Genomic DNA, 17,007 nt, shown 5'->3' on the forward strand with positions numbered 1-17,007 from the left:
TCTTTTCTTAATTATAGTGGAAAAATTCTTACTGTTGTTTCTGTGTAGATTAATTGAATTCCAGAACCTATTGCATGTGGCCAAAATGGCATGGTTTTCTTGATTCTAACATTTCCTACAATTCCAGGGAACTGCTGATGGTGCCACTGGGATTTTCCCATCTGCTTTTGTGAAGATCATTAAAGATTTACCGCAGAAGGAAGAAACCATTAATAAAGTTCGCTGTTATTACTATGATGAAACTGTGAGCACTGTCAGGTAGTAATGAAATAGTCTTCCAGTTTATAGCTGAAGAAACACCAACAATTCTCTTGTCATGATAGGTAATGATTGGATGTATTCTAAATGCAGGGATATCTCAGTGGATGAGGATCTGAGCAGCATTCCATCATTCAAAGATCTAATGGCATTGATAAGGTACAATGCAAGCACTTGATTATATATTTGATGCTTAAACATTTGTTAAGGTCATTCTGGTTTGAGATTTTCCACATTATACTTGGTCATCACTATGTTTTGTGTATGAAGTACTTTTCAAGTGTCTTGAAGAAGTTGCACTTTGACTTGGCCCAGGGCCATCTGTGCAGATACTAGTTCTTCTTGGGATTGTCAATGAGTAAGGAATGATGCACACTTCTGACTCAGTTGTGATGGGTAGAAATTTCCATTTCTTGAATTAAGAGCCATACTCCTATAAAAGCATCTTTTGTCTAGGACATTACTTCAGGATGTAGGACACGGCCTTCTAATACTTGTTAAACTAGTGTTAAACTAGATTAATCTGGTGTTGAACATCAACAATTTGGAACATTAAATATTTGTAAATATTGGTAAGAGAGCACCTGTTCTAATATTCTTACACTCTTCAGGAAGAAGAAAAACAAGTAGGCAAAAGTGGGTAGTAACAACCATCAGCTCTTTTGCATGGTAATTCTATCAAACACACAGTTGAATTGTGCCATTTATGTGATGTTACTGGAAATGGTTCTTGGTTCTGATAGATTTCTTAGCTTAAACACAACACAACATGAATATGGCTATGTGATTTCTAGTTCTAGCTGTACCAAGAAAGCCAAGACACCCAAGGCTTTGTGTGGCTTTTATCAAAATTAATTAGATTGTCAGTATGTTCTTCATCATGTAGCACCTCCCAGGCATTCCTTGATTTCTGGGGATCAATCCATTTCTTTTCTCCCAGGCAGGAGTTTAACCAAGATGACATTGTTTTGAATTACCGGGACCCCGATGGTGATCTGATCCGCTTGCTCTCTGATCAGGATGTTGAACTCATGGTGTCTCAGAGCAGAAGAAGTCCCTCTGAGAAGCACTTTTTCCCTTGGAAGTTGCACATCACTCACAAAGATGACTTGGGTGTCTACAACACTAACCCAGGAACAGGTGCTACTCAAACAGTAGGAGCAGTATAAGTGCTATATAGATATCTCTCTCTGCAGGCAATTTCCTTCAACACGTCTTTGAAGTGTCCTTGAAATGAGTAATTTTTAGTAATATATTGCCTTTCAGTGTAAAATCTGTACTTAGTTAACTTCTTCAGCTTTTTAGCACTCATCTGCAGTAGAGACATCTTACATAGAGACCAGAGAAAATGAGGAATAGAGAAATAAAATCACGGGCCATGTTCACAAAGTTAGTCTGCAATAGAGGTCTCCTGAGCCCCTAGACCTGCTCTAGTCTCTGTTCTCACTCCCAAGGCTAATCATTTGTCCAGAATGTATTCATAAACTTTTTTTTTTCTGGACTCCCATAAATTTCATTTGCTTATCTGAAGGTTTGTGTGCCACTGTGTAATTATTTATCTCATGTTGGAGTCTGACTGGATGTTCAGAATTTGTCCTAGGAGCATCAAGAAAATTTTTTTAGATTTCAGTGAAGAAATTGCAGGTCATCTTAGCTTTCTTCTTTTCCACTGACCAGTATATTGATTTCTGTGAATCAAACCTAGTACCCCTGTGGTGTTTTGTATAGACCTTTATATAATTGTACAGTCTACTTATTTTCATGTTCTGGGAAAATGTGTAGGATGTCTAGTCAAACAGCAATTTCTTCTCTATCTTCTGCTTTGTGACACTGCAATTCAAAGTAGAACTAACAAGAAATTACTGTATCAGATTCTTCAATAAATAAAGTTCATAAATTTTTATTTAAAAGTGGTTTTTTTTGGGGGTGTGGGGAGTTGTTGACATTATTTTACTGAAATAATACAGAATGTAACTTCCTGCTTCAGAGGCATTGTAGCAATGCAGTTTAGAAAGGAGATGAAGTAATAGCAATGATTGTGCCAATGATATTACATGTTGTGATCCATAAGAAAATGCACTGTTAAGTTGGAAACCTGACAGCATGTATGGTCTGCAAAGGTTCTGGTGTGCAAGATTCCCTGTTACTTGTTCCTGGAGTTCAACAGAGCAAGTGGCACTCAGAGATTTTACAGCTAGATCCTGTGATGTAACTAGCAGCTCAGCATGTCTCTCAAAATGGAGGAACAATTTCAATGAGAAAGGAAAAGGAGGGAAAATGTCTGCTGGGAAACTGGGAAACCACTGTCCTCTTTTATAAGGGTGCTGAAAGAACATAAACACACTGGCCTTTGAAAATTGGAGCAGGATGGTCCCCCTCTGCCTTTAAACTACAATGCAAAATAAATTCTTCCCATCTAGCCAAGTTACCTCTTCCCCTAACTGTCTGCAGGTTTTATATGGACACTTTCTGATACACAGTTTCCCCAGAAATTCTCCATATTCTTTGTCTTGCTTTGCATGTTTCCCTTGTTTCCCTTATGCATGATACTTTTTTCTTTTCTTTTCTTTTCTTTTCTTTTCTTTTCTTTTCTTTTCTTTTCTTTTCTTTTCTTTTCTTTTCTTTTCTTTTCTTTTCTTTTCTTTTCTTTTCTTTTCTTTTCTTTTCTTTTCTTTTCTTTTCTTTTCTTTTCTTTTCTTTTCTTTTCTTTTCTTTTCTTTTCTTTTCTTTTCTTTTCTTTTTTTTTTTCCTTGTTTATTGAAGCAGTTCTGATGAGAGAATAACTGTGCCAACTGTGCCAACTGGTCAGTACCATGGGGATTGAGAGGAGGAGTAGCAGTGCAGGACAGACTGACTCTGTCAGTTATATTCTGTATCTGGGGACTCATCTGAGCCCCCACAGCTTATCCCTGAGAACACAAACCTGAACATGTCTCTCCCTTATGGCTGCCTAACTTTTCTAAGTTGTTTTTTTTTTTTATGGTTGGATTAAAAGACCAGGCTGCCTTGGATGTAGGTTAACTTCAGATCAACTACTCTCACCAGTTTTCTTTTGTTTCCTCTATGTATTATAGTACTTATAATTTATTATTAATTGTTCTTGAAATCGGTAAAACTTAGAAATATTATTCAAAATAAAGAGTGACAGAGATAAAGGTAGTTCACTCTCCTCCAGTATAGATGCACAAACGAAAGCCCAGAGGGATCCCTGCCATGAAGATTGTCTAGTCTAGAGTAAAGCAAGAAACAGCAGAGGAGTGAAAACCATAAAATTCTTCATCTTTCTTACTTCTGCTGCAGTCAGTCCAGTCAATCCTTTGTCTTTCTTAAAATATTTAAGTCTCATGATCTGGTAATTGCTAACACACAGATTGGCAATGACAAACTTCCTTTCCCTCCCTTCCCAGTTAACTTAGCAGTCTCATCTAAGTGCATACTTTGGGGGCTAAGATAGAAAGTACAGACTTCCTATTTTGTGTAATTGCACAGAATTTCCTTGAAAGGGGGGGTGTCAGCTTCTCTGAAAGTGACATTTGAGGTTCACAAAAGATATAGCAGTTATTTGGAAGACTTACTTGTCAAGAAGTTTATATTTCTGTCTCCAGTTCTAGGCAAGTGTGGGTTTGCTGATTTCTGCATCAGAGGATTCTGGTGTGGGGTGGGGAGGAGGCTGGAGAGGGAGAGTCACCCATCATCTGCCTCACAGACACCCCTGGATCCAGGTAAAGGAATGGCTTCCTTTCTGGGGGAAGCATAATGGCAGAGTCTGCTCCCATGCAAGGACTTGTGAGTTACTGAGGGATTCATTAGCTGCAATGATTATTCAAGGGCTCAGCCAGTTGTTTCTGATTCAAGGAAGTGGCATTTGGGAATCTAAAAGTCAATAGGAATTTAAAAGGAGTTTTTCCATGCTCCCCTAAAGTAGAAAAGTCTCAGATCTGTAATGTACTTCAGCAGGTGTGTCTATTATGATTCTGAAAGAGCAATGAAAGGTGGCCAAAAGGACTTAAATTCCAGTATTGAACAGTGTGGTCCATGGTCCTGGAACTGCTCAACCTACTTTTCAGTGTCTACAATCATGAGAAAAAAAAAAAAAAAGGAAATAATTTTAGTTTCTTTGGCACTGTGTCTACAATTTGTAACTTGTTAGGAGAGCACCTAGAAAAGTAGTATGTTGAAGGAAATTCTCAAAGTGAATGAATATGGAAATTCAACCACTGTCGGTCCTAGGAACTGTGTGGTTGAGATCATATTTTTAAGGAAATTAACTACTGTTGTGGTTCATTAGGAAGGCTTTAAGCATAAAGAGCAGAAGAATTAAATTAATTTTAAGGATAAGTTCTCATCAAAAATTAGGATGTTTTTCTTGTTGCTTCTCAGCTGACTGAATCCCTGCACCTCCTGGGAAATGTACATTTACTTCATTTTTTGCTTGTGTTGCAACAGCACACGAAGATGTGGCTTTTGTCCTACAAGAAATGCTTGGTAGAAGTTCTTCCTGAATGTCACTTCAACGTGATCTTAAAGAAGTTCCCTTATTCAGTTTTACTTCTCTTTATGTGAAACGAAAACAAACAGCTTCACAGTAAGCAGGGCAAGAGAGTAGCTAGTGGGCAATGAAAACTCTGAAATTCTGAGTTAGGATCAAGCCTGTGTGCCAAGGACAATATGAACATGAAAGAGATTTTCATCCTGCTGCTGGATTTCTATTTGGTCTTCCGTGTTCAAACCATTCAAGGTGAGATTCAGATTTATATTCTCTTTTATCCTTTCATTATTGCCTTTCTTTCCAAATCTGTCTCATTCTTTCAGCTAATGCTCTTCCTCCTTTTCTGCTTGCTTTTCTTGTTCCTTCTCATGTTTTCTAAGCTGTAAGAGAACAGACATCCTGATCAAAACCAGCATGTAGCAGGTGCACATGCAGCCAAATCAGTTGTACGTTGATGGTATGGACAGGTGAAATACTGTAAAAATGGATGAGATGCACAAGCTGATTGGATAATGAGTGAATGGAAGGAGGGATAGACCCTGATAATTAGTGAAAACATAGGAAAATGAAGGGCTGCATAATTCAGATGATAGTGCACAGGAGTAGAGACATGTGGCTAGACACAAGACAGTGTTGTGGGGGCTACCAAGAGCAAAATCCAGATGACCTGGTTTTCTTCTTGTGGAATAGCTGACAGATAAAGAGACCATCTGCCATATCCTTTGCTTGTGTTTCCTTTTTTACACGATAAAAGCTTTCCCCTTCCCTTCCCTTCCCTTCCCTTCCCTTCCCTTCCCTTCCCTTCCCTTCCCTTCCCTTCCCTTCCCTTCCCTTCCCTTCCCTTCCCTTCCCTTCCCTTCCCTTCCCTTCCCTTCCCTTCCCTTCCCTTCCCTTCCCTTCCCTTCCCTTCCCTTCCCTTCCCTTCCCTTCCCTTCCCTTCCCTTCCCTTCCCTTCCCTTCCCTTCCCTTCCCTTCCCTTCCCTTCCCTTCCCTTCCCTTCCCTTCCCTTCCCTTCCCTTCCCTTCCCTTCCCTTCCCTTCCCTTCCCTTCCCTTCCCTTCCCTTCCCTTCCCTTCCCTTCCCTTCCCTTCCCTTCCCTTCCCTTCCCTTCCCTTCCCTTCCCTTCCCTTCCCTTCCCTTCCCTTCCCTTCCCTTCCCTTCCCTTCCCTTCCCTTCCCTTCCCTTCCCTTCCCTTCCCTTCCCTTCCCTTCCCTTCCCTTCCCTTCCCTTCCCTTCCCTTCCCTTCCCTTCCCTTCCCTTCCCTTCCCTTCCCTTCCCTTCCCTTCCCTTCCCTTCCCTTCCCTTCCCTTCCCTTCCCTTCCCTTCCCTTCCCTTCCCTTCCCTTCCCTTCCCTTCCCTTCCCTTCCCTTCCCTTCCCTGCCAAACATTTCTATGAGTCTATGATTTTCTGGTGCCAAGAGGAGAGTACTGACAATAGTTTATCAGTGCCTTACCCATTCTCTACCTCCTGCTGTTTCTCACCATTTATATTTTTAGTCACTGCATCTTTTTTTTTGCCTGAATTCCTTTCCCAGAGAGTATCCCAATGAAAAGCTTGAAGTGCTACAATGACTACAACTCACAGGTGACTTGCACATGGATGGAGCATTCAGAGGCTCATGACCTCGTTGGTATGATCCTTTACCAAAGGGATAATGTTAACATGTAAGTACCTGAAATGTGCTGAGCTAGATAGAAGTCCAAAGGTGTATTGGCCATAACTTGGAATCCTGGGGACAAGCAGTCAAGTTTTTAGAAAGCACAGCCACCTCTCTTTTTCAATTAAGCAAAAAAGTTTTGCTTGCTTCTGAGGCCTCTAGGAAAAGAGGAATGAATAGGCTATGCCAGTGGAGTTGTTTTTACCACCTTTACAATTATTTTCCATAATTTTGTTGTAGGATCGTAGATAGGAAATAAGAAAGGAAGGTTGCTAATTATCAGTGTTGGGGAGAAGGAAGTGTGAGTGTTGTTTGTAAACCCTCAAGGGAGGAGACATTCCTCCTGTCATTTTTCTCATTTAGGAGCATCACTGAGACTGTGGTTTTGATAGCTTTTGAGAAATATGTGTAGACTGTGTATTTATGAGATAGAGAGGACTGGTAAGTTGTCTATCTGTGCCATCAGTTTTCCTCCCAGAGATACTGGTGTGTTTATGACAGTATCTCTCTGTTACACTTGTTTCCTTTTCAAAAGGGAACCAAATCACCAGATGGTTGGTGAGGACAAGAAAGAACAGAAATGGAGCAATAGTTAAGGGAGAGTGGAAGGATGGATAGTTGAGAAGAAAATTATTTAGAGTCTGGGGATACAGGAAGAAAAAGAGAGAGGAAGAACTCTTGATTTTATTGCAAACAAGAGGGAATTAATAGACCTAAGAGCAGATGAAAACAATGGAAGAACTTTGGAGCATGACCTTAAAGTTAAATACTTCCGGGAAAAGATGATATAAAGTTCCTTGGACTTTTGGAGCATTCTCTGAAGTATTGTTGCATGATGAAGTGCATGGGTCTTGAGACAACTGAGGTGAACTGCCCAGACAAGCAGGTATTAAACATGGACAGTCACACAGCTGAAATCAAAATGGCCAACAATTAAACAGGATCAGCTCACAAACAAAGAATAGTTGACTAAACCCCAAACTGTAAGATAATGCTGGTAAGCAGATAGAAATAGCTTCAGGACTTCACACCCCTTGGGCTGACACTTTTGCTTAAGGCTACACACATACTGCAGTGTCCAACCCATACTTCATCAATATCCCTGGTTTCCTTGCTAATACCCAACTTACAAAAATAGCAATAGTGCTGAATAATGCTTGCTGACATATAGTTGGCTAGAAGACTCCATCCTATCCTGGAAGAGAGTATTTGGCCTTAAATATTCACAACTTAATATTTCTCATCTGAGCTGGAACAAGATAATATACTGGGCATGAAGCCATAAGCACAAACAAAATTCCACAGGGTACATAAAGAAGCAACGGATCTCTCCAGCAGCTAAGGCTACTGCAACCACACAAAGATTATCCTCTCCTGCCCAGATTAAAAAATTGTTTCTAATTTTCATGATGCTCCTTGGCCTGGAGAAAGGCCATCTGAAAGGATGATTAACATTGTAGATGAAATCTTTAATGAATACTTAAGGTCCCTTGGCACAACAGAACAACTAAGGATACCGAAGTACATTTTGGTTGAGAATCTTTTTCTAAGTGTTTTTATGGTACTGCAAAATAAAAGTCTTCAAGCAGCTTAGGATCATCAGAAATTTTACGGCCCTTAACTCTCAGTAAAAGGGGTATTTATTTACATGACATTCATTTTCATCATACTATTTCTTGCCTAAAAATATGAGATTACATAGAGCTAGGCTAAAAAGTAACAAAAATTAACTGGTACTGTAACATTCTTCTGCATGACTTTGAAATGGGGATGCAAAATTCTGGTGTCAAAAATGTTTCTCATATTAACTGATACAAAGCAGGCCTAATAGGAACAGTGAGAAGAGGATATAAGTGCCTTTGTGAATTATAACAACAGGATGAAATGAAATTGGTTTCAGGTGTTTAATTTTGCACTAACTACAGGTCTTCAGATCTTTATAGATTACTTTCTCTGTACATAGGGAGAACAAGGACATGTTTTGCAAACGCCAGACAGAAAATGACTTACGTGAAACTCCAGATGTGTACGTGCACTGGGTCTGCCACAACACTACAGACTATTTTGGAATAGGGGTAGATGATATTTATGGCTTCAGACCTAAAAAGGTGCTTCAAACGGAAGTGGATGTTGATCTTTTCCAAAATGGTAAGGCTTAAATACCATATTCTGATTTCCCAATGAATTTTAAGGATTTTTGAGAATGTACTTGCCATTCACCTGGAAGTGAATTCCATTTCCATTGTGCAAACTGACAAAGAGTTCCACATTGAGAAGGGTGGGCAGGGAGAGGAGAAGGCAAGTTTCTGAGAGCAGCTGGATCTGGTATCATCTCAGGGGCTATCAAGCAGGAGGTACTTGTTCTGTCAGGGATAAGATTCTCTGGAAATGGGGAAGCTTACCTAGATGTTTTCTTCCCCTCTTTGTGTCTTTTCCTCATTATCTCCTCTCATGCATTGTACCTTCACCTTCCAGTTCAGCCCCTCCCACCTCAAAACCTCTCAGTGACCTCAATGACATCAGGAGATTTCCTGCTGACCTGGGAAACAGCCGATGGAAGCCCAGGGTTGGGCAATGCACTGGACTATGAGGTCACTTACAAGCGCGAGTGGGAGTCCTGGGAGGTAAGAGCGGAGGAGCTGAGCTGTCCTCATTCAGGTTGCACTATTCTGGGCAGTTGAAAGCCTGAGGTAAAAGCTGTGTGAATTAATGGTCTTTCCATTCTCAGGGACTATGAAGAGATACAGTAAGTGTTGTTTTGGGTCAGGTGGAAGGGTCTCTCTTTCTGTTAGCAGGTGACTCGTGCAGTGAAATACCATTTTTCCTGAACTGTAATTCTGAACTAAATGCAAAGATCTCCACTCAAAGAAACCCCCAACCACTGTACTTGGATTTGAATTGGAGTTAAACTGAATTAAATCACATTCCAACATGAAGCTGTGGGTTCATGTGGGAAAAAACAGCAAAATACATTTGAAGTTGTTCCTCCTTTGAGACAGATATGTTTTGGGTTTTTCTTTTCTTTTTTTAAAAAAAGGTTTTAGGAGTCCATATCCTTTGTCCTATAATTTCCCTAGATCTGCATATATTTTTATTCTGTACCTGTCAGCCTGATCTTTAGATTTTAAGGGAATTTTCTTGGCCAGATTCCCACATAATTCTGCGCTGAGCAGTGCTATGAACATGTGTAGCTGAAGCTGAAGACAGTCTGAACTTTGCAAGCTGCAGATTGTGCCTGACAGCGGCCATGCCTCGCCCTTCCTGAGTTGTGCTGCAGCGCACATGGGAGCCCCTCTCGTGTGGCAGTGAGGAAGCACCGCATGGCAGCATCTGCATGGACCAGCACACTTGTGGGATTGTTGGAGATGCAGCCTGGCTGTCAACTTCTCCTCTCACTCTTTCCCTGTCTTCCTTTCACCTCTCCCTTCACCATCATCCCAATTTCCTCCATCCCTTCCTCTCCTTCCTCTCCCCCAACAACAGGAAGCTGCCTCGCTCGTGCTCTCCAACACCACACACTGCAGTCTCAGCCGTGAGGACCTTGTCCCAGGGAGCAGCTACGTTGCCCATGTGCGAGCCAGACCGGGGCAGGCCAGCGGCTTCTCTGGGCAGTACAGCGAGTGGAGCATGGAGGTGTCGTGGAAGACCCCTGAAGGTAACATGGGTCATGAGTGGGGCCATGCAGGGCTGGAAAATGAGAACACAGAAGTTTCCTGTCGCTAATCTTGCACTTGTGTTCTCTGAAGGTGGCCTTCAGCCCAGAAACCTTCGCTGCCTCTTCGATGGTAGAGATCGTCTGACGTGCAGCTGGGAAGTGAAAAAAGTGATCACCACCTCTGTCCTCTTTGGCTTGTTCTTCAGGGCCACCCCAGCATCAGAGTATGTGCTCTGCCCACAGCAGTGTGTCTGTGCCTTTCCCATTCACCTGATTTCCATTCATCCTCTTTCATCCCCCCAGAGAAGAGGAGTGCTCTCCTGTGCTTGAGAAGACTTTGCCCCACACCTCATATGTGGTCCAGAGCTGTGAGATCCCTGTTAATAATTCCAGCAGCCAGAGCCAGTACCATGTGTCTGTCCGGACCAAGACAGAGGACAAGCTGATTGAAGCCTACAAAAACAGTGAGTTTCTGTGTTGCTTCTTGCTTCTCCTTGTTTCTTGGAGAGGTGCCTGTTTAAGCAAGTGGGGCTGAGGACAGTGGTGGTGAGGAAAAGTGAGTGGGAAATGGAAGAAACAATCACTGCTGAAGAAAGGGACTGTATCAGGTCAGAGCTCTGGAGTGTAGGTGTGGAGTTCCATTCCTCAACAATGGAACTTGTTACTCTGAGGAAGGTGACAGTGATGGAAACTGTTGTGCAGAAATCCAGGTTGTGACCTGGAGCTTCTCAGTCAGCATTTGCCACCCTGCTAACTTCTCTGTGATTCACATTCATGAGTGTCCCAGTGACAAGGGACTGTGGTGAGAATGTTTGTGGCAAATAGGAGTGTGTCACTATGTGATTTCTCAGGAAAGCCAGTGAGCTCTTGTGAGTTTGTGCGATGGCCCCTGGAACACTGGATGAGGTAGGAATCCTTTGCCCAGTGAGGTGCACTGGGTAAGCCATCTCTGCCCACATGTATATGAAGGTATTTGGGTCACTTTTCAAACTCTAAGGCAGCTCCTGCAGTCGGTGAAAATATCAGGAGGTAGCTTCAAGAGAAAAATTTTCATGTAAAATTTCTGGAAATGTGGTGGACAAGTACAGATATTTCAATTACTGCTTTGCTGCTTTTCTTTACACAGGGACTGCAGTCAGTATTTCACGGGTATGGGTTTTCTGTTAGTTAGTGGTCTACTGTTGTATTTGACTAGAAAATGAAGATGCAGAGAGTTAAGAAGTGTTAAAAAGCTGAGCCATTTTACATTGCACAAAACAACCTTGTTTTCAGTCCCTGGAAATGATTCACAATATGGAAAGAGATCACTGAACCAGTAGGTTGGTAAGTGCTCTGAGACATTCAGTGTGTTCCAGTTCAGGTGCTGCCGCCTGCAAATGTGTCAGTAACAGCAACAGAGAACCAAGAGTATGAACTAAGGTGGATAAAACACAATTTGAAATACAACTTCATAACACAGAGATACCAAGTCAAGTACTGGGAAAACAACCGATATGAAAAGGTAACTTAAAAAGTGCAACAGTCGTGGATATTTCTTTGCTGGTCAAATGGAAATGCAGATCTTCTCACCTCTGTCATTTGTGCTCTTTCCCTCTCCCCAGACTCTCCAGGAGTTAAATATCAGCAATGATGAACCTCCCTTCATCTTCACCCTGCAGATGCTGGCAGCATCTACAGAGTATAGGGGGAAAATGCGTGCAAGGGTGAATAGGCCTCTGGAATATGAGGGACCTTGGAGTGAATGGAGTGAGGAGTTCACCTGGAAGACTGAGAGTGGTACTTTTCATGCAGCTGCTTCTGTCAGGTTTTGGTGGACTGTTAATGGCTAGAATTGTTCTTCAGTGTAACACATTCTCTCAGCTGGGGTTGGAGTGAGGTGCAGCCATGGCCTAGTTGGAGTCACCAAGGCATCTGCCCTGCCTGCATCCTTGCAGGCCATGCTAGGGAAGGAAGTGAATGACCTTTTAAGTTTCCTTCTTACTTGCCTTCATAAGATGAGTACAACAAACCACAAAGTTCTCCATGTGGAGAATGAATCAAAGACATCCTGCCCAAAGGAGAATCATTATTTTCTTATTCTAGTAGTCCATTCTGCTGTCAGTGACTAAAGAGCCTGATACTTTAAGAAGATAGAACATAAGCCATCAGCTTTTTATATTTGCAGAGTGACTATAAGGTTGTGCAAAACACACAGTAGATTCTGCTGGAGATAAAGTCTTTACATGTTTTTGTTGTTTATGGGATCAGAGGCAGAGTCTCTGGCATCATACAATCTTTTGCCCAAAGTAATTCGATCTTGCATTATTTGTCCTGAGGAAGGTTGAAGTGGTTATACTGTGGGAAAATTTTGATGTATTCAGGAAGAAATTAGTGTGCTGTTGTGACAGTTAGCAGGGGGAACTCTTAGAAAATCTCTGAGACCCCATTTCCTCAGAACTGTGCAGAGTCAGGCAGACTTGAGATGTCTGAAGTCATGCCTGGAGTAAGGTTCATAACCATCCTTTTATTAGCTTAAAATGTTTAATTCTGATATGAGTAAAAGCTAAGAAGGCAATCAGTAAAGGAAGCAATGAACCCCTTTGGTCAGCACGCTCTTCAGGTCATGTTTTCCTGACCTACTTTTAAGGATATTCCAACAGTTAGAAGGCCCTATGATCCTGTCCCTCCACATATCAAATTCCCTGAGTAGTGGCCAGAGTGAAAAACCTGTTGCAGGAAACAGTCACCCTGCAGGCTGATATCTTTTTCTCTTTTCTCTCTTTCAGTTCTGGCACCTGGGGTTCTCCCAGTGACGCTCCCAGCTCTCATCATCGCTTTGCTGGTAGTTGCTTGTTGCAGCTATAAGTATTTCCTCAGGTAGGCTTGCATTGCAACATTGAGACTTAGCAGCCCATGTGGGTGGCATAAAGTCAAAGGTGGCACCTCTTGTCCCCCAGGAGAGAGGTCTGTGTGGAGATGGGCCTTGGTGGGCAGCCTTGTGCACGGCTGTACGAGGGATGGAGTTGGGTGGTGCTGTGCCAGTGCCTTGGTTGTGCCTTGCTGTGCTGAGCAGCAGGGTGTATGGGGTACAGCCACATTGAGAGGCAAATGTTGAAACATTTGAAATGTTGAAGCAGTTGAAAACTGTTTTCTTGCTGCAGGAAGAAGAAAATGTGGGAGGAAAAGATTCCTAACCCCAGCAAGAGTCTCCTGATCCAGAGCTACCTTGGGGTAAGAGAGAACTGTACCTTGAAGGATTCATTATTTCTCTTTCAGGACTTCCAATAATCTTGAGAGCTCTTCTTGTTTTCTAGTCCACAATAAACAGATATCTTCATTTATCTATTACTTGTTTTTAGAATCTCTGGTCCTAGTCAACATAATGCTCTTATATTTAGCAGACCTTTTTGTGCTGTGCTTGTCAGCACAACTGTGATTTAAAATCAATGTAGAAAAATTTTCAGTACTTTAAAATTTCCTGTTCCTGTACTTTTTAAAGGGGATTCTTAATACCTGCCCAGCACTTGTGGACTCACCAACTCCCAAAAGCAGGTTTCTAGGGGACACTGCTAAGTAGCTCCCTGGTTTCCCTTCAAGCTCCAAGCTTGAAGTTTTCTCTCTTGAAGTCCAGAGTAGCAACTCTACTGTTCCTTTTACTTTTTTTCCCATTACTCTGAAAATTTTAAACTCAATCATTTCATGATCATTGTGGCCAAGACAACCACCTGCTATCAAATCCCTTAAGTCCTCTATTCACAGATAACAAGTTTAGGAGGGCATCTTTCCTTGGGTCACTGAATACTTGTAGTTAGTGGTAAGGCAATATGTGTTTGAAGAAACCATCTTCTGGAGAGGAGAACATACCTTTGAGTTGTATTAATGAAGTTGTATCCCTGTTACCAGGTGCTACAGGCTCTCCTATTTGTTTCCTTTGTCCACAAGGAATGTACAATTCCTGATTCTACTGCCAGTGAGATATTGCTCTTTGGTCGTGTCTGCTTTTTCATTTTCAGAAAGGACATTTGGGAAGTTGGCCAACAAGCAACCAGCTGGACTTCAACAAATACAACCTTTCAGAGAAGATGGAGCAGGCTAGTTTCCTTCAAGTTGTGGAGAGGTAAGTGAACATTACATGACAGTGACACTATGAATGGTCTCTAAGACCTCAACTGCATCGTGGCAGAATATAATCAAATGTTATGTCCCAAAAAATCTTATACAAGTTACTTTTGACAAGGAGATTCAAATTTTTAATACAGGGATAACTGCATCTGCAAGATTTATTTTCTAGGCCTGTGCGTAGCTATGTGTGTTTTCAACTAAGATTGATTTATGTTTTGTGTTTAAAACAAAGTAATCTCTCTCATGAGCAACTTTTAACTTCCCCACATTCAGGCAGGTGAAGACTTTGACTGAGTGCCTTGAGGACCAGACCAGGAAGACAGATGTTTCCTCTGTTACATCGGACCTGCAGAACTCATACCATGCTTTAAATGAGTCAGAGCATGCCCCCGTTGCCTGCTCAAGCCAGAGTGGCAGTCACTCCTTTCCCATTTCAAGGAGAAACAGTGCCGATGCAAGTATTGCTTCCCACAGAGCAATCCCTTGCTTTGCTTTCAATGGTCCATACTTGTACAACCCAGTGGTGTCCTCTCACCCTGATACACATCAGACCCTGGAAATTGACCCCGTGGGACTCAGTAAGAAATGGGTTTCCCTTCAGTATGTGACTCTCCCAGGGGAAGACTCTCCCCAGGCCCCACAGAGAGAAGAACAGCCAGGAACAGCTCCTCCAAAGGACATGCTCCCAGATCAGAAGGGAATGATGCAGCACCTCAATGACAAGGAAGAAGCCTTGCAGGCCTCACCAGCCTGTGGGGAAGGCACCAACGAGGGAACAGAGGAGCAGAACGCTCCAAAGGCTCTCCGCTGTACCACGTCTCCTCAACTGTGCCCCTTGGAGTACGTTGCCACAGACAGCCCCTTACTGCCATCAGCCAGCTCCTCCACCCATCCTCCACTTCTCACAGCTGAGGAATCACCTTGTGGCTCACAGGAGCCCCAGCTTCCCAGTGGTGACTCCTTCCATGAGTTTTCTCTGGGGAAAACTGGTGTCATGATCCCAGTTTCAGGACAAGCACCAACATCATCTCCTGAATTGCACCTGGATGCATTTGGTGACTATCTTACTGTGCCTGAAGGTCTCCATGAACATTTAAAACCCACAAAGATTTATTTGCCTGTATTACAGAAGGAAAATGGTATTTCGAGAAAGCAGCCTTTGTCAGAAGGTGACTTGGTGGTGTTAAACCCTGACAGCAGTGAGCCAGTTTTCCTTTGCCAGGTTGGTGATTATTGCTTCCACAGCCTAAAATCCATTGTGAAGATGGCTAATAGTCAGGAAGGCCACCAAGTCAAGAAACCTTCTGAAGGCAAGACAACACTTGGGCAGCCTGTATGTGATGATGAATCCGTCACGGGCAAGGAAAAGGATGTATGGAAGAGGGAAAAAATACAGACCATTCAGCTTTTCAAAAACCTGAAATCAGATGATTACTTTTCCTGGCAGCAATCTCTGGGGATCAAAGAAATCTGTTAAATGGGTAAATAAATATTAACGAATACTAAAGAGACAGGTCACTGAAAGAGGTTCACTATCTGGTGAAAATGAACCCTCAAACCTAGGGACAAATAAACACCAGTTCCATTTTCAAGTTTCCAGTTCAATGTGTAAAAAAACTTGAAGTAGCTCAATATCATTCTCGGTGGTCTTCACAGATCTGGCATGAAAGACAACACAAATATTGCCCTTCAGTGTTTTTCAAACTTTTTGGCTTATCCATGATTAACAGTTTATCCTCCTCATGATCCTGTAATACATCACAATCATCTTGCAATTACATCAGATTGCTTGGCAAAACTCGTGGCAGGAAATGCAGACTTAACAGCTTGAAAGGCTATCAGAAGAAGACAAGCTTGGAAACCTTGGAAAGAAAAGTTCTATACCTAAAAGCAATTTTATTTAATTTCTGTGCACTTGTAAAATACCTCTAAAAGTCACCAAGGAACTTCTATATCTCAGCCTTTCCATTATGGCATGAAATAGGTATTGTCTAAGGTGGAAAAAAACCCAGACAGTTATAGAAGCATAAATAAAAAATGAGAAAAAAATTGTTGAAATACAGGAAAACTTTATGTTAATGTGCAGTATATCATGGTGGATTCAAAGGACGAGAAGGAAAGATTACTGGGATACATAAAGCAAATTGTAGAGAACCATTTGGAAGAAGAAATGATACTGAAAGAAAACCCAAGGGCTCCTAAGGTTCAGTGAGAAGGAGTGAGGCAGATGACAGAAAATGGCAGCTATGAGATGCAGGAAAGGTGCACAAGCCTGTAACTGCTGGGGTTCTTCTGCTTCTAAGTGCTGAAGTACTGTATGATTTTCTTTTAGGTTCACTGGCTGTTTATGCATTATTCATCCTCGTGTGTAATTGATTCTTGGTTTGGTTTTTTTTTTCTCTTAAATAATGAGAACTGAGAAAGAGGAAAAACTTTTTTTCCATTTTTGCTGTATAGGAAGTGGTGCAAGGTAAGAACATTTCTTCAGAACTGCTACTCTGTAATCAGTGAAAAGGGTTTGGTTTCAGACCTGAAGGCGGACTTGACCTCCAAAAAAACCAATTTTTTTTTTAAAATATAAAATCTGTATTAATAAACATATTATTTCTTCATGATTTTCATTTCATATGTTAAAAATACTGTGTTTATAATTAAATTACTATTAGCTAATTTGCTCAGGTCTCAGAAAATTCTGTGGGTTGAGCTATACCATATGTGAGGCAGGACATTTTCTCCTGACTTTGCTGTATTACTTGACAGAGAATATGTATTTTGCCGCCCAGTTCCTCCTGCTGGGTTAATGGGACTGTGCTGATTCAGAAATTACAGTGAAATTATTTGGGTTTT

General features: G+C 41.8%; 2 protein-coding genes across 9 annotated transcripts in view; both read left to right on the forward strand.

Annotated features, from left to right (window-relative positions):
* The window catches only part of NCF4 (neutrophil cytosolic factor 4), a 53,623-nt gene extending 51,468 nt beyond the window's left edge, over positions 1 to 2,155 (forward strand). For all 7 annotated transcript variants that reach the window (XM_086887365.1, XM_086887368.1, XM_086887367.1 and 4 more), the window contains 3 exons: positions 128 to 258; positions 352 to 417; positions 1,199 to 2,155. In XM_086887365.1, coding sequence (XP_086743491.1) covers positions 128 to 258; positions 352 to 417; positions 1,199 to 1,427 — 426 coding nt within the window. In that variant the 3' untranslated portion in view covers positions 1,428 to 2,155. The remainder of the gene's footprint in view (positions 1 to 127; positions 259 to 351; positions 418 to 1,198) is intronic.
* Positions 2,156 to 3,733: 1,578 nt separating this feature from the next.
* CSF2RB (colony stimulating factor 2 receptor subunit beta) lies at positions 3,734 to 16,830 on the forward strand. 2 transcript variants are annotated; one of them, XM_086887364.1, is made up of 14 exons: positions 3,734 to 3,980; positions 4,705 to 4,996; positions 6,282 to 6,411; positions 8,368 to 8,552; positions 8,880 to 9,028; positions 9,888 to 10,059; positions 10,151 to 10,283; positions 10,363 to 10,523; positions 11,415 to 11,560; positions 11,661 to 11,835; positions 12,825 to 12,915; positions 13,200 to 13,269; positions 14,052 to 14,155; positions 14,434 to 16,830. In XM_086887364.1, exons 2-14 carry the CDS (start codon positions 4,927 to 4,929, stop codon positions 15,635 to 15,637), a joined length of 2,790 nt encoding a protein of 929 aa, XP_086743490.1. In that variant the 5' UTR covers positions 3,734 to 3,980; positions 4,705 to 4,926; the 3' UTR covers positions 15,638 to 16,830. The 2 variants fall into 2 exon arrangements, with proteins under 2 accessions (XP_086743490.1, XP_023791625.2); XM_023935857.2 differs by having other exon boundaries at positions 3,736 to 3,869.
* The last annotated feature ends 177 nt before the right edge of the window (positions 16,831 to 17,007 follow it).

Source organism: Cyanistes caeruleus, chromosome 4, assembly GCF_971803275.1.
Source record: "Cyanistes caeruleus chromosome 4, bCyaCae1.hap1.1, whole genome shotgun sequence".
NCBI lineage: Eukaryota > Metazoa > Chordata > Aves > Passeriformes > Paridae > Cyanistes > Cyanistes caeruleus.